Source organism: Rhinolophus hipposideros (assembly GCF_964194185.1).
Source record: "Rhinolophus hipposideros genome assembly, chromosome: 1".
NCBI lineage: Eukaryota > Metazoa > Chordata > Mammalia > Chiroptera > Rhinolophidae > Rhinolophus > Rhinolophus hipposideros.
This window is the reverse complement of record NC_138047.1, coordinates 109,523,549-109,536,569: the sequence shown is the minus strand read 5'-3', so window position 1 is coordinate 109,536,569 and position 13,021 is coordinate 109,523,549. Positions and strand designations below refer to the sequence as shown.

Here is a 13,021-nt window from a genome sequence, read left to right as displayed (position 1 = left end):
CTGCTGCTCGCACAGTGACGTGCCAGCCGCAGACTGTGCGGGGCTGCTGTTGGCTCACAGGGCAGAGCCGCACGGGAAGCCGCCTTTCCGGCTTCAGTGGGAGTCGTGACTGTTGCTGTACCAGCACATGAGACACGCCCCCTTTCCCCCTCCCCAAGACTGGCTCACAGGGGATGTTTGCCCTCGGGTGAGTGTTTGCCCAAGTCACCTAGAGGTGCAGAGTGTAGGGACAAGTTCTCCGACCCGAGGCCCTTGCATTACTGAGCGGCGGGACCAGCACCACCCCATCGGCTGGGGGGTCACACGGCCCCAGTGGGCAGGGCAGGGCAGAGCTCTGTGCAGCTAGCTCGTGGCTGGGCCTGGCTCTGACTCAGCTGTCCCAGCCGGGCATCCTGTGCTGTCGATGAGTGTCTGTCCTTCTTGCCATCCTCAGATCCGGGAGCAGAACTTGCAGGACATTAAGACAGCCGGCCCCCAGTCGCAGGTTTTGTGTGGTGTAATGATGGACAGGAGCCTCGTTCAGGTGAGAGCTCAGAAGGTCTCTGACATTAGTGAATGGGGGCTCGAATGGCCGTCCACTCCCAAGTTATTTGGCCGTTAACTCCCAAGTTAAGTGGGGAGAGAATGGCTCGATGAGGTAAGTGTTCTTTCTCAGCAACTGGTTGTCTTTATTCAAAGTCTCCATGATAAGAACTCAGCCCCTTTTCCTCGAGTTAGGCCATGTGCGCACCCCCAGGGCCGCGTCCCCTCCAGCCTGGCCCCATCACTGCATGCCTGTGAGGGCTGCTTTGGGGTAGCTTCGCCCGGTCTGAGGGGCGGACGCAGTGCTAGGAGAGGGCGGGGTCAGTGGCCTTCATTCTTGTACGTGTCACTTCCTGCGACGGCATGCTGCTGGGGCAAAGTGGTCGCAGAGGTACCTGTAAACGTGCTCCTCATTTCCCCTTGCTCAGAAAGGATGTGCCTCATGGCACGTGGAAGGTAATCGTGTAAGTAGTTACCTCAGAAACCTCCCACACGACTGCAGGGCAGGTGATTGTCACCGCCTTCCTGAACTTGGCCAGCCACGGTTCTGTGCTCGTGTTTGCACGTAGCACCTGGCACCGCTGTGTCCACTGTGCCGGCCGTCTCTGCTGCATGCTCTGCCGGCTCCATCCTGTGCGCTCGTTGGGACTTCAAAGCTGGGCCTGGTGGGCTCTGCTGACTCAGTTTACTGTTGCAGGACGCCCCCCTGTCTGACTGTACGGAGACAATCGAAGGGCTCGAGCTCCCAGAGCAGACCTTTAGTCCTGCTAAGTCTGTCTCTGTTAGAAAGGTACTCACTGCCCTGCCCTTCTACCTGCCGTCCCTCACCTGTCTGCTCGCTAGGCATTGTCTTAGGTACCAAAGTGGCTGTGAGCCGGTCTTTAAATTATTCCTGAGACTGGACAGAAGGTTCTGTTCTGCCTGCTCTGTTCTTGAATTAACACATTTGCTATGAGATCATTTCACGATGGTCAGCCTTCTGCGTTGTGGTTAAGTGGCCAGTGTTAGCTGCGTTCCTGCAGTTCTGCATGGATTTTGGTTAGTACGGGTTTGGGGTTTGGGGAGTTTGTTACATGATGCCGATTGCAGAAGGCTCGGGGGCAGACTGAGCAGTGGCAGTGTTCCCTTGTCACTTTGTTCCTTTGCTTGCTTAGCTGTGACTATAAATGTAAGGACTGTGGCATTTGGAGGCTGTATGATTGACATGTCATTTCAGAGGAATGGGAAACAAAGCAGACAGTCTTTGTCAGCCCTTGGTGATGAAATGCTTTACTTTTACCTTTTAAAAGAAACCTAGATTTTTTTTTTTAATGTTGCAAGGAAGAAAAAGACATGAAAATTTGAAACCCTAAATTATAGTTTCTCTGTGTACACGCATACCTAACGTAATGTGTGCTACTGCACACGTGGGGAACCTGTCTGGTGTAGACCCGCTCTGAGCTGTCAGGCGCCCATGTGCGGACCTGGCGCCAGGGCAGAGGGCAGACGGCAGGCTCAGGCTCAGTTATGAGGATATGTTCAGGCTCTGTCCCTTTCGGTTGGTACACCTCCAGGAAGGTACAAGTACCATCTTATCGATGTTCCAGTTGCCAGAGATGTAGAGAATATTCTGTATTCCTGCCGGGCATCCCCGCTGAGGACATTGTTTTACATATTTATGTGTTCATTCAGCGAGTCTTGTTTTCCCTTGTCCTTACGATGTACTTCCAGCTTTGTGCTTGGAGGAACTTCTCAGAGAAAGATGTACTCTTGCGTCTGTCACCTTGGTTTTCATGTTTCGGTACTTTGGGCCTAACCCTTGTGGTCCTGTTAGCTCCTGATTCTTTGTCTCAGGTGTGTGAAGGTGCGTTGAGTCCACTGGGCCCTCAGCTGGCGGGTCCAGGCTCTGGCTGTACCTTGTTGGACTGCCTCGAGGGCAGACTGCTTAGCTGTACTGGGGGGCGCCGTTCTGGCCAGTTGCTCATCCAGACAGTTTTAGTTTGCTCTGTCCACTGCTCAGACCTGGGTGTGAATACTGCTGGAAGTGTAGACGGGGGCCCCCTCCCTGCCTGGCTGGTGGGTCGGGGCTCTAGGAGGGGGATTCCTGGTGAGTCCCGAGTCCTCCCCAAGTGCAAACAGCAGGTGAGACTCTGTGAGGGGGTTTCCAGGTGGGATTAGCAGAGGAGGCCGCTGGTCACCGAGCCCAGAGCTCTGTTGAGGAGACACCCCTTCCATGGCTTCCTGTTCCAGACTTGGTAGTCCGCCCCACGCCTTCTTTCGGGTGCTCACGTTTGCACCTTGGTCTTTTTCCCACCGACACAGCATATTTTACTTAATGGGAGAATGTGCTTTCGTGCCTCTGATGTCCTTCCCTGGGGCTGTCCCACGTCGTTGTGTGTGGACCTTGAAGCAGAGAGGACAGGGCTGCTTCTGGAAGGTGTCACTTCTCCTGGCAGCTTACGTTTCTCCTTGACCAGGTGAAAGGACTGTTCATGCCCTATAGACGCCCTCTTTCCAGTAAGGCAGGTGTGTGCATATTTGCTTCCCGTTTGAGAACCTGAGGGTGGCTATTAGGAACCGAGGAAGCTGGGCTTTTCTGGAAGGACTTCCCTTTGTTTCCAACTCTCTGACTGGTGGCCGTCGACACAAAGCAGGTGTTGTTTTCTGCCAGAAGAGGGGGTAGCAAGTCGTCCGCCACACCCGAGCTCCAGTGCCAGAGGGCACAGAAGCCCAGCCAAGGCTGTCTGGACTTGGCATCACGCATGCCAGAGTGAGACCGGAAGTCATTCTGGCCACCTGCTGGATTTTGTTACCAGTGAGTTGAGTTGTTAGGGACTAGTGTGTGGAAGTTTATGCTGAGAGCGGTCCAGTGCAGGGAGGAACTCTGCTGTCCCATTTGTGCAACCCAAACTTCCCTGTCCTGCTGCACCTGTCACTCAGGCCGCGCGTGTCCCGCTGCCACCCTTGCATGATAGAAACGGGAGGCAGGCCCACCTTGCGGACTCACTCTGTGTGCTTGGTGTTGAGCACCTGGGGTGTGTGTGGCCCAGCACTGAGAAAGCACATTCAAATCTGTGTGGGAGTTACAGATGAAAACCTGAAGCTCAGAGAGGTCAGGTCACCAGCCCAGGGTTGCACAGCTTCATTCCACGCCAGCTGCCTTAGTCCAGTGTAGAAGTAATGATTAGGCTTCTGTTTTGCTTAGAGCTGGTCATAGCTAGAAGTGACAGAAGCAGCGGGAGCTTCCGCATGGCCCACTGGAGGGAGCAGCCATTGCACATCCTGATTTCTCAGCCCGGGTTGCTCCAGACGGGGCCTGTTTCTCTCTGCATCTCAAGCGTTGCTCTTCGTCCTGACCTCCAGAGTAATAGGATCCCTCTGTCCCCAGATCTGTTCAGAGCTGGTCTTGATGACAGCTTGGCTCTCGCTGAGGAGGGAGCGTGCCCTTGCCACTGGTGGTGGGGACCAGCTCTGTGGCACTGGAGGTCCGGGTGTCCTGGCACAGGGACACCCTTGCCTGTCCATGGGGCCTCTCTGTGGCAGTCAGTTCTTGATATTTTATTCCTTTGCTGAGTTTATCATTTGACTCAAGTGAATTGGAGCACTTTTCTCAGCCCCCGGATCGCCTTCCTGTGTCCCTGGCGGTGATACGCGTATGCAAACACAGCTCTCCATGTCGCTATAGACCTACAGAATGACAGCACCCTCGGGACCTTAGCCGCTGTCAGCCCACCGGGCTCCTCTCGGGTGGTGAAACGGAGGCCTGGGCACAGGAGGGGCTTGTCTCGGACCCTGCGCTGCCGAGGGGCAGGTGGGGATCCGATTCCCTGTCTTGGGGCGCCAGGGCTGCTGCCGAATGACAAACCAATCGACCCTGGGTCAGGCGTGGTCAAAAGAGGGTCATCTCAGCTCTCGAGGCTCCGAACAAGGTTGCCGATTCCAGCTGTCCCTTTGCTTCTCTCCCCCGGGGTCTGTGTCACTGTCACTGGTCAGTCATGGTGTGAGTGCTCCAGACACTGTGTCCAGCTCGCAGGACAGGGACCGCTCACCAGGTGCCCCAGGCCTCGGTCTGGCTCTGCTCTTGTGCACATGGCTGGGACCCTCACTGAGGGAAGTGCTGATGGACCAGGCCTGGCATCGAAAGGATTTTAGATTCGCCTGTTTTCACTGGTTTTTGGAAGCTCTCATTAAGTCACTGGAATGTGTGTGAGTTCTGGTTAACTTGCTCGAAAGTGAACCCCAGAGCGTTTGGGGCCTAACCAGGCTGTGGGGCACAGACACGTGCTGGGGCAGGTGAGTGTAGGGTGTCTCCCCCACTGCCCGCCTGGCTCCCTCCCCCCCGGGCCAGCTGGAGCTGCTACTTCCTGGAAGACTGGGCATGGCCTGGGAGCCACCTTTGTGCTGTGCAGTGCTCTCTGCTTTGCCTGTCTCCAAATCCCCGTTTTCCAAATTCCTCAGACAAGTGCTGGGCTTTGGGAACGTTTTGTTATCTCAGTGTCTTGAGAGGTAACCATAAACTCTGCAGGGTCAGAAGAACAGGATGTATCTGTGCTCTTAGAACGGAAGCAGAGCTCCGAGCTACCTTACAGGCGTGTTGTAATCTGTGACATTTTCTGATGTCGTGAGGAGGGTACTTGGCTTACAGAGTCCCCTCTTTTATCTGTGTCATTGAGAACATGGGATTCTCACTGAGGTGCTTCTAAAACCTGCAGGTTTTCCTAGTGTTCTTTCCTGCTCTGACATTTATTTTGTAGCATCGAAATTGTGTTTCTCTGTGTCCCCTCACTGAAGGCTGTAGCTCAGCCTAGGGCCTAAGGTGATGCCGGGCTGTTTGTCAGGTGTCTGTGTGTCCTGGAAAGCTGGCCCACCCTGCCTTGCCTGCAGCCTGGCCTGGGAGGAGGGAGACTCCTTCCAGGGCAGGGCTCCGGCAGACTGGGCAGCCCTTTTTGTCTGCAGGGGGAGCTGGTGACGGCCTCCAAGGCCATCATCGAGAAGGAGTACCAGCCGCACGTCATCGTGAGCACCGCAGGCCCCAACCCCTTCAACACGCTCACCGACCGAGAGCTGGAGGAGTACCGCCGGGAGGTAGAGCGGAAGCAGAAAGGCCCCGGAGGTGAGTGCTCCCGGGGTGACTGTAGGTGCTGATGAGAATGGTTCCCCGCACGGAAGAGAAAGCCAGCCCAGCGTTTGGCTAAGGCCAGAATATCCCTCAGGGCACATTTGCTCCCTAGTCATTCAGGCGAGTGCCAAAGGAAGTAGATGGTTACACCTGCTCGTGAGTGCTCTGGCTAGGGGGGACCCACCGGTACCTGCGTGAGAGATGTCGGACAGCTCCACGGAACCGCTGCCAGACAGACGTCGTCCTCTGTGCTGTTGCAAGGCACGCTGGGTGGGACCCCTCTCCTGAATGCCTCCACCCAAACGAGGCTGGTTGTGAAGACGTGATGAAAGTGGGGAGAAGGGATGGGGGACCGGGGCTCTGTGGCCTCAGCAGCACCCACAGGCACGCTGCCGTCTGGAGGTCCGGGCTGTGGTGGGCGGTGCTCCTGCCTCCCGCGGGACCGCCGTCTGCAGTGAGTGATCGGGACAGCCATCAGGACGGTCAGCGGAAGCCAGTCTCCGTGCATTTTAAGTCAGGCAGCACCTGGCCACATGCAGGACTTCTCTCTGAAAGTTGCACTGCAAGGCCTCCTTTGATTCGTACGTTCTCATTAATACTCACAGATCATTTCTGAGCAGTCACACTGCCAGGCGCCGTGAACGCTGCACCTGCGTGTATTTCATCCAGTCCTCACAGTAACCCTGAGAGACGGGCCTGTTTCCACCAGTTAGAGAGTCAAAGCGGGTCCCCAAGAACAAAGTTGTGCATCCCAGGAAGACCCTGGACACAGACGTCCTCCCTCCAGGAGGCTTACGCTGCCGTCTGCAGGGTGTTGAGCTGCAGCCGCAAAGCTTCCCCTCATGTTGGAAGCGGGGACCACACTTCTTCCTCATTTGCCCCCTGGGAGTCAGCCTTCCTCGAAGGGACGGCCCACACACAGTGTGCCGGACGGCGATTACCCTGCTGGGCCGAAGGCGGTTGCCCTGGGAACTGCTCTAGGACAATCTCCGATTTGCCCCAGTTTAAAATTTTTTAGTCTTGTTTTAGACCAACTAAATGCGTTACGTAGCTGCGATTGAAATTTGAGTTGTGCAAAAAAGTTTTACTGAATTATTTTTCAGTATGTGTTGTACTGTCACCGCCTGTCACTTTCTGCCAGCTGTGCATTGAAATTAAGCCTCATGCACATCAGTCAGCTCAGGTGAGCCCGCTTTCCCAGCCAGCACAGCGAGCTCTGATTCCGATCGTCTCCCGTGAGTGGCGCACGCCCTGCAGAGAGCTCTGAGAGCCGTGGCGGCCGCTGCTTGCCTCAGAGTAAGAGCTAGAGAGCTGTTGGGCCTGTGGCCTCATCCCAAGTCCTGTGCACACGTGAGTGTACGTGTGCCCCTCGCAGCGGACCCTCCCAGTGTCTGGGAGACCTGGGTTTCTTTCTTCTATTTTGATCTCATCTATAAGACACAAGTTTCTGTTCATGGGAGGCTCCCATTGGGAGGGCAGTGAGTGGATAGGACAGCCGTTCCCATGCTCTGTGAGTGGGAGTGCCCGCCAGGACCCTGCCAGGAGAGCCCTTGGCATGGGCGAGGGGTGGTGGTGTACGGCAGGTAAAACTCCGGCTGGCTGCCAAGGTGAACACCTCAAGGAGGGGAACGTGGGCCTCGGGCAGGAGGTGGAAAGACCACTGTGCACAGACACCTGGTTCCTGGGAAGTCGCCGCAGGCCCTGGGGGCTTTGGGAGGCAGGATGCATCTCAGCTCAGAGGCCCTGCTGATGGGAGCAGCTTGTTCAAAATATGGGCCGTCGTGATCCGACGCTAGTGATATACAAGTTTCCATGACAGAAGGAGAGTTAAGGAGTCAGGATAACACTGGGGTATTTTTCCCTGATGAGAGGTAGACTTGGAACTTTCTGGATCCTGGGTTGTAGTCCCTGTAGTTTTTCCCCTGGCCCTTATCAGTATATTGTACTTTAGAAAAGGAAAATATGCAGTTGCCAAGTTTAAATTACGGGTAGAAAATGCTCTGCATAAAAAACTAAAACTTAAGTAATGCTTACAAATCGTCCCGTGAGGCGGCGAGGCAATGCAGGTGCTGGGGACCCAGGGCTGCCTGCTCAGCAGCACGAGAGGCTGGACGACGACACAGCCAGGGCCTTCTTGCTAGGGGACAGAGGCCAGGCCAGGCGTCACCAGTGTATTGCAGAGGCAGCTCCAGCAGACTGTTTTGGGAATAAGAATAGAAATTAATTTTATATCCAGAGTTGGTTAAATCTTTCTGAAATTCAGATCCTCACCCCCTCTTTTGGGGAGGAATGCGGAAAAGGAAGGAGCCAGCGGGGCTGTGAGCCCTTCTCAGTCCCTTGGATGCACTCTCGGAAGCCCTGTTCTCCCTGAGGCAGCTGATGGGAAGGGCAGGGGGCTGCCTGCCCTCGAGGAGGGTGAAGGCGCATGGCAGTGTCCCCTTACCGTGCTCTTCTTACCTTGTGTTCACCTACAGAGAGTTCGGATGGGACCGGAGAGCAGAAAGAGAGCATTCCTCCGGAGCACCCTGCCGCCCCCCAAACTCCCCCCAGCACCCCCGTCAAGCTAGAGGAAGGTGAGCTCGGGGGTGGGGGCGAGTGCATGGCCCTGTGTTGACTGGCGTCCATGGGGATGAGGGTGGGGCACCTTGGTGTTTTTGTGGAAGGAGAGCGACTGTGTGTGGCAGTAGTTGAAGTGGCACTAACACGGACGTGTGCATTTGCATGGAAACCCGACTTCCCCTGGCCCCCTCTGCTCCTGTGTGGGCTCTGTCCTGCGTACCTTGAGGCAAAACAGGTTTGTTACTGAGATGTCGCAACGAGGTGGGAGGCCGTAGTCCAGGGTTGGAACCCACCTTCGCTTATGTCGATTTCGCCCACTGCTTGCACATTTCCTAAACCTCACTCTGCTCGGGTTTACGCCTCCGGAAACGTCTTCCATGCGTCTGGGCTACTCGCCACGTCAACCAGTCCATGCAGAGCGTGGCCTCCGCTGGCCTGTCAGACCATGCAGTGCGTGTCTGTGGTGTATGGCTTGCGTGTCTGTCCCTGGGTCTTGTACGTCGCGCTTCCCCTGTCTGTTGGGAGCCTGTGGCTCACCTCCCACCCCACTGTGTCCACAAGAATGGCCCGGCCATTCTCCTTCTGTAACCCAGTGGCTGTGACTGTACTTGTGCTTTTCTCTTCTTGTGGCTGCGTTGCCAGCGGGAGGTGGATGTGCTAACGAGTACCTGTTACCATAGTAAGTACCGCGCCTTCCTGTTACCCCTGTGAGTACCGCGCCTGGCCCTGTGCTGCCCAACCCCAGCTCCCCGCGCTTGGCCTCATTCTCCCGCCTCTTTGTTTCTTGTTACGTTTTGTTTTCTGTTTTTTCAGAATAAAAACAGAGGGCTGCCCACCCCCCGCCTTTGTACCCAGTTCCTCCATTCTGGGCAGTGGCCTTCCTGGGAGGGGCTCGGTCACCAGAGAGCTGTGTGGTGGGCAGTCTGCCCTCAGGGCTCCCACGGACCAAGGGGGTGGCTTTCAGAGCCCTGTGGGTCCCGAAAGTTCCAGAGAGCATGTTTGTCCTGTCAGCCTTCTCAAGACTCGTGATCGCGGGGTGGGGAGACCCAGATCCAGGCTCGGCTCGGGCCCAGTGGGATTTTGCCACCTGCTGCATGGGGGCTGAATGGGTTTGGACCTTTGCTTCAACTCAGTGCTTGAGCTTAATTTGAGTCGAGCAGAAGAGTGACATTGGCACTATTTTTCAATGTGACATTTGGCCCAATGATGAAGTTTCCCCAAGCGTCCACAGGTAGCTTCTGCATGCTTCAAAGAAGGACCCCTAACTTCCTCCTGCGGGGTGGGCGAGCCGGCCTCCCAGAGCCGAGCGCTAAGTCGTGTTGGGTCAGTGCCATCACCTCCCGATGTCTACCTCACCTTAAGTACTAAACCCTAATCTGCTGTCGCTTGTAACTTTCTAGGCTGTTTTTAAAAGTCTGCAAAATTGGTTTCCCTGGTCAGTGTGACTCTGGTGATGGGAACCTTCACTGCAAACCAGCCCTCCGGCTGTTAAGACATTACATTGTGTTCTTTTTGTTTCCACGTTCAGATTGTTACATGGCTTGATTTTTGCTCCTATCCCTTACCTTACATTGCATCACCTTACCTTTCATTAATTCTCCTGACGTGGCTTTGATTTGTTTGCTGTTGATGTTGCACGTGGGTTTGGGAATTACCTCATGGTTTTGCATAGGATGCTGTTGTTTTCCATGGTTTTTTCTTTGGGGAGACCAGGTGTTGTGGACCCAAATTTAGTCTTAATTTCAGGACTTCTAGTACATGCTCTTAGGGTTCTAGAGCAAACCTCGTTTCAAGAGTTTAATGCAGACCATTTACCCCAAAAATGTTCCCCACTTGCCTTGACCACTCTGGGGACGGAGGCATTGGGACTGAGCCCGCTTTTGTCAGCAGCTTCCAGGAGGAGAAGCTAAACCCACCACCATGGAGTCTGGTGTGCGATGGGCCACATCCAGCCTCCCGTTAGAGTGGAGCTGACTTACAGTTTCTTATTCTCATTTTGGTAAAACCCTGCAGTCAGTACTGTTCTGTGCAGTTTCTGTCAGTGGCAATTTCTGTGCAGGGCATGGCCTCCCAGAAGGCCCCCGCTTTGGGGCCTGGGCAGGTGCCTTTAACGCCGTCTCTCCCGCCCGCCCACCAGACCTGCCGCCGGAGCCCACTTCTGGAGACGACAGTGAGGCCGCCACTTTTAAGCCAACTCTCCCTGACCTGTCCCCTGATGAGCCTTCAGAAGCGCTTGGCTTCCCGACATCGGAGAAGGAGGAAGACGGCCTTTGTGAAGCCCGTGGCCCTCTAAACCCCACCAGGTCCCCCACAGTGGCCAGCCCCGAGCCAGCCCCAGCCCAAGTGGCTGAAGAGGCCGCCTCCCCAGCTGCCGATGACCCCGGCAGCGATGGGTCTCCAGGCAAGTCCCCATCCAAGAAGAAGAAGAAATTCCGCACCCCCTCCTTCCTGAAGAAGAGTAAGAAGAAAGGCGACTGCTGAAGGCCCGTCTCGCACAGACCGATGCCACCACTGTCCCCGATTGTGTCCTGTGTTGTCTTCTTGTGTGATGGAATGCAAACAACCCTCCCCTCCATGTAGCTAGAGCTCCCCTCCCGCCATGAGCAGCCCCACGTGGATGGCGCTAACGTGCGCTCAGGGGCCCTCCCCGGGCCCTCGGCCTCAGGTCCTGGGGGAGACCTGGTCCCCACGCCCACCGCCGCCCTCAGCCTGCTCCTCGTGCCCCGCTCTCCTCGGGGCGTTAAGTCATCCGTCTGGCTGGGCAGTCAGAGTCCTGCCGATATGCCCTGGACCTTTCTTGCTCTCCTGTCGTGAAGTGACCCATGCTGTTTGCTAGGCTCCCCTTGACCCCAAGGCCTCAGGTGACTGAATCAGATGCTTCCTGCTGACATTACCTGCTCAGTGATCGCACTTTCTTCATACACAAAGCCTCAGCCCTGTGAAAACACCCGTGTGCCTGCCAGGGGCCCAGGGCACCATGCCGGCCTTCGAGAGGCGCGTTGGGGCTGAGCTGGACACCCTCTGCAACCTATGCACGGTCTCACCGATTAACCCGCGGCCAAAACCCGTCAGGGCTCAGTTTCTCACTCACTGCGCTCTCTAGATTCCTGTCATGGGGAAGGTACATCAGGAGGGGGAAGAATCCTTTCTAGAATTTTCTTTCAGCAGATTTGTAGTTCACCCTATCTTTCTGACTGTGAACGTGGAGGGCCACTTTTTGCTTTAGTTTTCTCAAGGGGCTGCCTTAGACTGCTGTAGAACAGCATTCACCTGTGCGGGGGGACGTTTCACTACTGAAAAGGATATACTCTTCCCTTAACTCAGCCTGAGATACCCTGGTTTTGATCAAGGGTAGCTCAAGGCAGAAGTTGGCCCTGGTGGTCCTCACCTGACATCGTGCCCCCATCACTCACGGAGCCCTCACTTGCTCTCCTTTCCTCACCGGTGTGAATTTTCACTTAACTCAGATTTTTGGAAAAGAGCGTAAAGCTGCTTAGTGGGAACTAGCAGGTGGCCATACGGACCCCTGAGGTGACTCGTTCTAGGAGCTGCCCAGTGCCAGCCTGAGGAGGTGCGGGCAAGCCTGCCTGTCCCCAAGACAGGCCCCCCGGGCAGGGGGCGGGGCCCTTGGTGGACCTGGTGCAAGACGAGGGCTCAGGTCCCACAGACTGGACACCCAAGCAGGACCTGAGGCTGGCTGCATGGCACCGACCACTGCTTTGAGCTTACTGACAAGCAAGCTGCTTTTCTTCTGTGTCGTTTTGTCGCCAAGGTATATTCAAGTTCCCACCATCATCCTGTCCTTCAGTTAACCACGGGCTCTTCCTTTGTCCCTTCCTTTTCTCCACATATGCATTGAATTTAATTTTACTTTTGTAGTTTATTTTAACTCTTTGTATTACAACATGAAGTGTAGTCGCATATATGGACACAGGCTTGGGAGGGCAGGCCTGCGTCCGTCTTTCATTGTAACACGTTTACTCACAAATAAAATTGTTTAAGCAGTTTTCTTGTCTAAACCTGGGAAGCAGTTTTACATTTTAATTCCTTTTCTTTGTCCTTTTACAACAGAACTTTACAGAAGTTTGTCTCATATCCCTAAAAAAGACCCCAAAGCGGGTCTGCCCCCCCACCCCTGCCTCCTCTCCACCCCACTCCGGGGCAAGCTGTTGTTTCTCAGTCTAGTTGTGTAGGACGCAGCTCCCTGGCCCACGCTGGTATTTGAGCCCTGCGCTCCCCCGGCTGAGGCAGTCGGTTGGCCGCTCACAGCAGCCCCCTGGCAGCCCAGCTCCAGGGAGAGCCGTTCACAATCTTAGCTGTAGAGGGCGCAGCTCAGTGGCCCATGTGGGAATCGAACTGGTGACCTCGGTATTAGGAGCACAGCAATACAACCAACCACCTGAGCCACTGCGCCGGCCCTGTTTCTTTCTTGATGAAACACCGTTTGTTGCTTTGGAGTGGGGAGAACCTTCTAACCCAGAACTGCCTGCCCTGGTGCTAGCTTGTTCCTGCCTGGGGACTGACAGTGGTGGCCGGGGTTCTGGGCAAGGCCATCTTTACAGCCCCGTGTCCTCTACAGTCTGAGCAGACCCTGAAGTCAGCCTGGTTGCAATCTGTGACAGGGACCGCCCAGCAGAGGGGCCCCTGCCCCAGTCTGTAGGGCACACCCCAGGTGTCACCTGGCCTGTGCCAAACCATCTTGGAGGGGCCAGCATCTGACTTCCTCCCCTCGCCATGTGCAGAAGACACAGGCTGGGGCGGGCCCTCTGGTCCACAGGCTCAAGAACCATCCCACTCTCGCTGCTGCCGCTGCTGCCTGGGGGTCTCCCTGGGTGTGGTGTG

At 55.6% G+C, this 13,021-nt stretch overlaps 1 protein-coding gene across 11 annotated transcripts in view; it reads left to right on the top strand.

Moving 5' to 3' along the window:
* The window catches only part of ADD1 (adducin 1), an 84,953-nt gene extending 72,755 nt beyond the window's left edge, over positions 1-12,198 (top strand). For 4 of the 11 annotated variants that reach the window (XM_081073138.1, XM_081073133.1, XM_081073139.1 and 1 more), the window contains exons 12-16: positions 434-523; positions 1,220-1,312; positions 5,458-5,614; positions 8,095-8,193; positions 10,317-12,198. In XM_081073138.1, the coding sequence (XP_080929264.1) occupies positions 434-523; positions 1,220-1,312; positions 5,458-5,614; positions 8,095-8,193; positions 10,317-10,660 (783 nt within the window). In that variant the 3' untranslated portion in view covers positions 10,661-12,198. Of the gene's footprint in view, positions 1-433; positions 524-1,219; positions 1,313-5,457; positions 5,615-8,094; positions 8,194-8,821; positions 8,859-10,316 lie in introns of all 11 variants that reach the window. The other 7 variants (XM_081073140.1, XM_081073137.1, XM_081073141.1 and 4 more) reach the window with 3 other exon arrangements.
* The last annotated feature ends 823 nt before the right edge of the window (positions 12,199-13,021 follow it).